Source organism: Vigna radiata, chromosome 5 (genome assembly GCF_000741045.1).
Source record: "Vigna radiata var. radiata cultivar VC1973A chromosome 5, Vradiata_ver6, whole genome shotgun sequence".
Classification (NCBI taxonomy): Eukaryota; Viridiplantae; Streptophyta; class Magnoliopsida; order Fabales; family Fabaceae; genus Vigna; species Vigna radiata.
In genome coordinates this window covers 7,995,787-8,005,188 of record NC_028355.1, presented here as the reverse complement: position 1 = coordinate 8,005,188, position 9,402 = coordinate 7,995,787, and the positions used below count along the sequence as shown (strand labels likewise).

The window sequence follows — 9,402 nt, the reverse complement described above, 5'->3', positions numbered from 1 at the left end:
AGTTCGGAAAACATGATTGGTAGAAAGATGAAAAGAAAAAACAGAACCAAGAAGTAATGTCAAGCAGAGACAAGGCCAGTGCTGCATTGCTTGTCAGTTGAGGAAACCCTAAAATAATAAAAACAGGGGGGACCCCTGAATTGCAGATGGACGTGTTGGTGAGCAACAAATATGTACAGCATTTACTTCTTTGGGCACCAACAAATATGTTTATTGCTAAACAAATGGCAGCACCTTGTCTTCTCAAACTGGTTTGGTTGGGAAGTGTGTTCCAACTTTTAACATTGCTTTCGAGGTCATGTGCTTTTCTTAGGCATACTTAAGGTGTCTAGTGACAAATATGCATCAACGGCCAGAGAACAGTTTCTACAGTGTCCAAATCCAGCATTGATGAGTCATGATGTGAAATCCAAAACAATTTAATATGAAAACTAATCACCATTACTATCATCAACTTAGATAGCTTTTGGCATGATAAATTGGTGGGTGCCATATACTCAGGTATGTATTGCAAATTACAAGCATGAACAGATAATCTAGATGATGTAGTTGGTTCTAGATCAGGCTAGTGTCTGTGGGAAAAAGGTTAGGATTAGACACATGACTGAATAAATATGAAGCTCTTTTCTAGTTTCTTTCTTTCTTTCTTTCTGGCAACTAACGCTAGTTATGCAAGATACATCAAAAACCCAGTTGGTCATGTTGTGTGTATATCTATAGCCTCAATTGGAAAAGACACATAGAAGAAGATGGTGCATATGATTGGAGAGGACAGTGCAACATGGGGGTCGACACAGAGAAAACAAGTGGAACACAAAATCCACATGGACTGTCTATATCCACACATACGCAAAGGTTAAGGGAAAAGAATTCTTTTAGCTTCTTGGGAGTGAAATTCTCTCTCTTCACTTCATTTTATGTGCATTCGTTTCTATTTTGCTTGTAACTAAACCACATGTGACTTTTGTGTCTTCACTTCAATGTAGACGTCTATTCTTCTTTAAAATATGGTGCCCAAAATGTAGGCTTTTTCGTTATTGAGCAGCAGTTTATGAGGTAGATAGAGTATGTGGTTTATTTGCTATGAATAAATGCTAGTTGACATCTTTGTCAAAACAAATAGATAGTCGATTGATACATAGATATTGATTTTCAAACTAATCAACTTCTCTTTGTTTTCACATTAGCATCTACTAAACCAGTTGCTCATAGGGATAGAGAAAATTTGGAAGTTTCTGTCCTCTCAAATTGAGCACAAGCTCTATATAGAAGAGCTGATGTTTAAATATCTATGATATATTTGAATTTCATATGCATATATAAAACTAAGAAAAATAAATCATTCATTAGTTGGCCCTGACAGAAAAAATTCAACTCACTATTAATTTATTACATCAACGTTAACAAGAAGATCGGTTTAGGGTAAAGTTGAAAGATAATTTACTTCAGTTTTAAAATTATTCAGCTGATAAAATCTTTAAGATAACCAATTAACCACGTCCTTGTGAACTATTTGTAAAAGGTCATTGTATTTAATATTTCTATCATGTAGCCTCGCCACATTTTAGTAATGGTTCAATGTACATAGATTGAGAGCATTTCTTCTGTGTTCCCATTGCACATGCACTCTGAAAGCATGGAAGATCTTCTTAGCCTTTTGACAGATCTATCCTTTTTACAAAGACAGATCTCCTTTGTCTATGGAAACAAAAAATTGTCACGTCAATTCATTTACTATCTTTAAACAGGCTAAGTAAATTTATTAGCTTTGAAATTAAACGAAAATGACCAATATTTTAATGGAGTAACGCAAGTACACACTCCTTGGTTATAACTTGTATATAATTAGCAATATAAAATGATCACGACTCTACCATTGATACATGAATATGACTTCTCTATCAATATTACAACTACACCGAATTTTCTTATGAGTGGAACATATATATACGCGCATGCATTGGTTCGTTAAGCAGCGTCAGATTAAATTTTAAAGAAAATAATGATTCATATTATACGAAAATTAATCATTATTAATTTTTAAACTCTGACAGTTTGAGGTTGAATATCTAGTTATAGAAACTTTGGCTGTGGATGGATAAATATACAACAACAATAATCATAATGATGCCAAAACTATGAAGATTCTGCAGATACATATACATAAAAGCTAACTAGACCAAGAAACAAATGCATGGCCAGTCATTTCAAGAACATAATCAGTAGCATCAACCCTCGTTTCTCAATAATGGTGAAATTAACTGTACCAACAGAATAACTGCCACCACAAGAATCAATACTTTGATAATTTACTTGACATTGCTCTGTGTATGGGATTGATAGTCTCTCGGATTTTGTGCATCATAAGTCCTTGGAGAGTCAAAAATCACTGGAACAGAACAATGGATCTAGAAAAGATATGGTCTTATTTGGTCGGTATTTTCTGTCCTTTTGGTTCTTCATCCATTAACTTTGGTTCCCTTTATTCATCTTCAAAGGTCACTTTAATCTGATGGACTAGGAACCAAACCAGACTCTTTACGCCACCAATTACCCTTTTCTTCAACTGAAATGATGTACTTATACCGATACCAAGCGTAGCTTTGGTTTTTTCTCCTAATGTCTAATTTCCTTTTGGCTCATTCTCGCTCATCTTTGGATTTTCTTACCTAGTGTAAAAGCTAAACCCTGAGGAAGTTTTATTAAAAAAAAGGGTCAGACTCAGAAACATATATCATTGAGTTATATTATAATGTTTTAATACGAGGTAGGGTGTGAAAACTTACATCAATTTCGTAATTTTTTAGGGCAGCTTTGGGAAAAAAAATTATTAATGAAAGGAACATAAGTTGTTGCTGAATCCATATGGATGAAGAAACTTTTGTCGCTGGTCCTCTGCGTCCCAGAAATGACTACCGGTATCCTGAAAATGATGTTTTTGTCAGCAACAATAATGGTAGTAGTAGTAGTAGTGTAGAAAACCTTTTTTTTTTTTTCTTTTTCTAACATTGAAAATTGGTTACTTGCGTTTATACCTCCTCAGAGAACATAGTTGACCTCTGGCCTTGAAGAAAAAATGAAGCTGAATTATCCAAAAGATAGTCACTGGCATTGTGAAAAATGTTGGTGGGGGTCATGGTGGTTGTATCAGCAAAAGTTGTGGCTTGGTTGGGGCTGTTGCAATGTGACACACATGGTAGTGGTGATGGTGATGCCATGCTATTTAGTTTCTGAAAAGTTCAAAGAGACCATGTTAGCTCATGATTAGACATGTTTAACTTGATCAGTCAACATGGAAATTGTTAATTTTCTTTATCAATCCTCACATCTGGTCTAACCAAGAGGGTATCTAGGTCCGTTGACAAGTCATAAAACATGGGATTCACGGAAGCAAGCTTCATTGATAAAAACTGCAGAAATTACAGGCATAGCTAGCTTGTTAGAATAATACAAATGGTATATGACTAATTGATGATGAATAATCAAGGTGAAGTATTAACCAGAAAAACAATTGAATCCGTTAAGGGTACCTCAACTTGATTCTGTAAAGACTGAACATAATTGATTATTTCATCCAACATAAGGGCCTTTCCAGTCACCTAGATAAAAACCAAACCATATGAAGCTGTCAGAAGAAATGGGAAAAAACTAAAGTATAAAGGGCAGTTCTTACAAGAACACAACCACATTTCAGAAATCACACAAAGAATAACAATGGAGTTGTTGTTAAGTCATAAACTTATTTCAATATTATTTTTAAGGAAAATAAAATTATTGGTCCTACAGAAGTGTGACATGAAGTGCTACTTTACCTACCTTATCACAGCCTGGCACAAGCCGTTGCAGCACCTTCATCCTTTCACTTATCTTCTCTCTTCTCACCTGAAATCCATTTTCTTGCAACATTAGAATGAGACATGAAGATAAAACTCAAGGCAGCCAGCACATTAGTGGGCCCCACAGCCATAGATAATTTCAAGTTGTTAAGAGAGTACAGTACCCTCTCCGCAAGGCTGTGGCTATCCGTTGCCTGACCCCTTCTTGCTCTGACGTGGATATAGCCTGTTGGGGGCTCTTCAGGGCATTTTCTCTGCTCCTTCTTCTCTTCTTTTGCCTTGTCCTCTTCTTTCACCCCACCATTGTTCTTCCTTTGTTTCTTGGTTCTTCCTTCTGTTGCAGTATCCTAGAATAATAAACAAAAAACAATACTAATTTGGTTAACACATTACACTCTAATTATAGTATGGCAAATTAATGCTGGAAAAATGCACCAAACTTGCATAATTAATAAAGCTACAACATTTTCTGAAAACAAACAAATAAAGCTAGAACATAAACCATTCATTATCTACTGTTAAAAGTTATATAGTATAGTCTAGCAGCAACAAACTCCGTACATTAAGTTTATAAATTTTATAACGAATACCTTAAAAGTTGCTATAGCAAGAATGATTTCAGCTGGATTCACATAATGAAACTTTGTGAGTATAAAGAAATTAAACTCGAATTATTTACCTTGGATTGAGTGTTACTAGTCAAGGAAGATCCATTTCTGGTTCTTCTTTTCTTGAACGCCGGAGTGTTCACCTTCTGAGTGACCTGTTCACCGGTCTCAAGCTTGTCCACCACCACAGAGGACTGAGGGCTAAGGTTTTTTGTGACTGAAGGCTCATTGTCACTGATGGAGATCTTGGAGCTTTGGTCAACACAGCTAGTCTCCTGGTTTGTGACATTAAAAGATGTTTCCTGAGAGAGGTGAAACTGGGGAGGAGGAGGAGAAGAAGTGGTGTTCATGTTGCTGGGGAAGAATGCAGGATCAACCAGAAAAGGATGGTACTGGTATGAAAAACCTGCCATGTGGGAAAGAGAGAGAGTGTGTGTTTCTTTGGGTTGGAAATGGAAGTTATGAAGAACGAAAGTAATGAAAGAAAGGGATGCAGTGGTGTGGAGGAGTCAGGAAAGGATGGTCTGTGACAAAATTAAAAGGGTGTGTAGTCTCTATATATACAGATCTGAGGACATCAAATGTTAGAAATCTTTAAAAGCAGTAAGTAACTCTTTCTCATGCAGCAGAGGCAGTACATTTGACTGGTCTAATGTCATCAATTTGTTTTCTCTCACATTAGTCATAATAATAAATGGCACTCCAATTATCATAAATAGGAAAGATTATGATACTTTTCCAAGTGGTTTGTTTGTTGGGAACCCTTAAAAATAATAACACGGTCTAAGAATTAATTTGAAGAATTTTTATTAAACTAAAAGAGTTAATTTGAAGAATTTTTCCATAGTTAAAAAAATATTTAAAATCATTTTTAATATTTGAGGAATTATTATATAATATGCTTAATTTAGTAACTATCTAGGACAAATTGTAATATTTTAGAGATGATAATTGATGGTTTTTTTAATTATTCGTTTTATTTTAAAATACTTTATCACTTCCCTGCTTTTATTTCTATAAATATACACGTCATTGATAACTCAATTTTTATATTATTACATTATTTTAGTATTTTTGTTTTTTATCTTTTAATTTTAACTTCTTAGAAAGTTTTAGTATCTTAGAAAGTTTTAGGATTTTCACTTGTTGTGTGGTGTTGCTAAGTTGTTGAGATCAGGCTATCGTGCTATTAAGGTGTTGAGATTCGGTTACATAATTAGTGCAATGAAGGAAAACGATCGTGGTTTAATATACGTCGCGGTTTATGAACCGCGACATATACGGACAAGATAAAAAGTCTAGGACTTTAGGCCGCGGTTTCAACTGCGGTAAAAAGCTAGGGATATGACCACGGTTCCTCCTGGAATCGTGGCCAAAACCCCTCATTTAAAAAAAAAATCGTTTAACAATAAGCCGCGGTTCAAACCACAATAAAAAGTTGGGGATATGACCGTGGTTCGTGCTACAACCGCGATCAAAACCTTTTTTTTTAAAAAAAAATCGTCTAACTTTCTACCATAATCGCGACCTATTCTCCTGAATTTTTTTTAATAGCAGGTCTGTTTTTGAGATATCCACTATCACAGAAACAAACCTGCATATCAAACAATCACATAATGTACACAGATTCAACACAATAATCAATATTTACATCACATAATGTACAAAGTTTAATAACTATAAATCAACAATGTCAAATGTATTTTAAATCTAATAACTATGAACTATTATATCATCTAACTAAATGTTTTGTAATAGCTTTCCTCAAGAATGAAAGTGGCTTCTCAGGAATTGGTGTAGTAGTCTTAAATCTCTGCAAAAGACAATTCATATTAATTAGTGTATATGAATTCCAAATGTTGGAGAAAATCAAAATTTATTAAATTTAAATATTACCATTTCCCAACCTCTTGTGATATGGGCACGAATAATGTGGGTCATCCAATACATTACATAGTATTCGCACTCATATGACCCATTATGTTTGTTACACTACAATGTATCATCACGATTGTAAATAGTTATTGAAAATCATTAAAACAAAACAACTATAAGAAAGTATGGTTTTAGCATATGTCAAACCTTGAGAGAAATCCATGCAAGCTTTCTACTGTTAGCAATTGATCTCTCAACCATCATCATACTTGCTGGAAAAGAAGTATATATAAAAAAAAGGGTTTTGGCATTCATTTATATAACAAAGAAAGTCCAAACATTGAGGTTCTTGCCAATCAACTACTTGTCTAAGATGTGGGGGAGGAGACTTGTGCAATGAGCAGAACCACAAAGCATAGCTCTCCTGTATACAAATAACAAGAAGCTGCCAATGGCGCCTGAAATTCACAATAACTTAATTATTATATATTAAAATCACATATGGAACTTTATTATGTTAACAAATTTCACTTACCCAGATATATAAGGCATAAAATATATTTTCTTACCGCTAGCAAATCTACTTCTGAGATGTGTTGTGATCTCATCAAAATCATTTGTTTCGTGAATGATTTGGCGATCAATGAACCCATAGTCATCATTGTACCCCAAGTTGTTACTGATCCCAAACATATACCTGAAATCAAAAATTAACTTTGATATAAATATACTTGATATATAAATCAATTTTATATAAATAATTGCTCATAGACTTACAACATCCATAGCTGAACTAATGTAATATTCAACTCTTCTGTTCCCGATGAGAGCTCTTTGACATCTTGGCTCTACAAGTATATTGGGACCTCAGAGCCTCTCCCAAATACATCAGCATAATATTCAACCTCTAAAGGCTTATTTTCAATGGTGTCAACAAGTAGCTGCAATGAACACTAATGGAAAAACGTTGTTTAACGTCAGTTATTTTGGGCTTTTAATGTCACATATGGAACCGACGTCTATACGGGTGACATTAATTATACATTAGTCAGGTTATCACAGACGTCTTTATAGACGTCGGCTACGTACACAGCCGACGTGTAAATAGACATTTGTCACAGATAGAATAAACGTTTATATAGACGTCTAACGTCAACATATGAGACGTCTATACGCTTTGGAACCTTTTGTCTGCGGTAACTTATTGGACGTCGATTTGTGCACTGATTGACGTCTGTAGACGTCGGTTTTGCATTAACCGACGTCTTCTGGGTATTTTTTTTTTAAAATATTTTACTTTTCGAATAAAACCACACCTGAAAGTCAAAAAATTTTCCCAGAACAATTCTTTATAATAAATATTTGAGTTTGAACTATAAATAGATATAATTCAATCAAAGATCAAAAATATGAAATTATAAACTTAAACTAAACCTAAGTAATGTTCAACAACAAAAATAAGTCTTGCTAGTTCCACTTTTGCAGAAGATAAGTTTTCCACTCCTGCCTTAGTTGCTTTATGGTGTCTTCGGGTAAAGGAGATAAATTGTTGAAGCGCTGCACAATGAAGAAATATTGATTATGGTTTGATATATGTTCAAAAGTATTAATTGATTTTATGATGTTTTCAAAGTAAGCATGATTATTATCTCATTCCAGTTATCTGTAATGCCAACTCGAATGATGGTTTTAATCCAAGACATCACATAGTACCCACATTCCCATGAATCTAGCTGTCTGTTACACTAAAATGACAAACTAAATATAGTCAAGAATTAAGATCATTGAAAACATAGTAAATGAATTAAAACTATAAATGCACCAAACCTTTGGATACAGGACTTGATTTAGCTGACCTCGAGATTTACCCATTACTCTATTTACATTAAAATACAAAGTAATATTAATATAAGTATTAAATCATAAAAAATTAAGGCCGACATAAATTTAAAAGTCATTTTTGGCAAAACACTTACCCTTGAAGCATGTTTCTCAAGTCATTTTTCATCTTCCTTTGGAGCGAACAAAAGAATACAACTGTACTTTTTTTGGGAATGGGGACCAACAGCTGCCAGTGAGCCCTGTTTGGAGCATCATAAATAGTTAGTAAACTAATTAAGTAAACTTTAATTACCTTTTACATAAAACAACACATATCCATCAATGTACGACATAAGGTATATGTCTCTGTTTGACTCGGCCATCGATGTTTGCAAATAATTTTGTTTGGTTTCAACTGTGTTACCACAACGTTGAATGGTTGTTAAGTCCCTGGCAAGTGTACCAGATCGTTATCAAGTAATATAAATGGGTAAGTCCAAGTATNGTTTCCCAAAGGACTCTTAGGCCTTACTTTTCATGTAAACAAATCGCGTAAGACTTGAGAAAATAATTAAGCCTTACTTTTCATGTAAACAAATCGTGTAAGACTTGAGAAAAGAATTAAGTTGAGGTTTGTATGCAAAGAACAAAGTAAACATGCGAATGTAGTGATTCAATTGGCTTTGAAGAAACTATGGATGAATGGAATTTTTGGGGTTTACAATTTCATCTAATCCACCCTCATATATCTACTCTTCTTATTTAATTATCTTATTTATCAAATTGTCATGCAAACTTTCTTAGTCTACCCTTAACCCAATCCCTTGGTGAAAAGACCTATTACTAATTATCGGCTTGCTATCCCTAGCCTCCGCTAGTAATTAATAATGCATGATAAGCAGAAGCAAAATACAATAGATCGTCCTACCCCTATCCCTAGGCAGTATTAACATAAACAAGGAATTCAACATCAGTTCATGACATTATTGTACGTCCTCGTATCAATAAAGACAAACAACATTTACCGAATGAGTTAAACGATAAAAGCATTAAGCAAAGGTGAAGAACCCAACAATTGATAAATCAAGCATATGCAAGCATATAAAATAAAAAAGAATTTGGATATATTAGAGTTTCAAAAGATTACATTGTTCCCCAACAACCTAGGGTTTAGCTCACCATAATCATGGTGAAACTAGATGAAATATAATGAAAGAATGGAAGAAATAACCCTAAACTTGGTAGATTGGAGCCTAAGCATC

The 9,402-nt window shown here is 34.1% G+C and overlaps 1 protein-coding gene across 2 annotated transcripts; it reads right to left on the bottom strand.

Annotated features, from left to right (window-relative positions):
* Positions 1-2,023: 2,023 nt before the first annotated feature.
* Positions 2,024-4,995, bottom strand: LOC106759832 (transcription factor bHLH137). Of its 2 annotated transcripts, none has more exons than XM_022780576.1 (8): positions 4,516-4,995; positions 4,001-4,183; positions 3,817-3,882; positions 3,501-3,599; positions 3,327-3,410; positions 3,036-3,230; positions 2,787-2,923; positions 2,024-2,688 (listed from the first exon to the last, which is right to left on the bottom strand). In XM_022780576.1, exons 1-7 carry the CDS (start codon positions 4,855-4,857, stop codon positions 2,831-2,833), a joined length of 1,062 nt encoding a protein of 353 aa, XP_022636297.1. In that variant the 5' UTR covers positions 4,858-4,995; the 3' UTR covers positions 2,024-2,688; positions 2,787-2,830. The 2 variants fall into 2 exon arrangements, with proteins under 2 accessions (XP_022636297.1, XP_014498665.1); XM_014643179.2 differs by having other exon boundaries at positions 3,531-3,599; positions 4,516-4,994.
* Between the last annotated feature and the right edge of the window lie 4,407 nt (positions 4,996-9,402).

Bases quoted from the DNA above. Each gene is read 5' to 3' on its own strand.
- LOC106759832 (XM_022780576.1), bottom strand. From the start codon at position 4,857: ATGGCAGGTTTTTCATACCAGTACCATCCTTTTCTGGTTGATCCTGCA. The intron at 3,600-3,816 runs GTAGGTAAAGTA...GTTTTTATCTAG, and splicing joins TTGTGCCAGGCTGTGATAAG to GTGACTGGAAAGGCCCTTAT. The intron at 3,231-3,326 runs GTGAGGATTGAT...TGAACTTTTCAG, and splicing joins CCCTCTTGGTTAGACCAGAT to AAACTAAATAGCATGGCATC.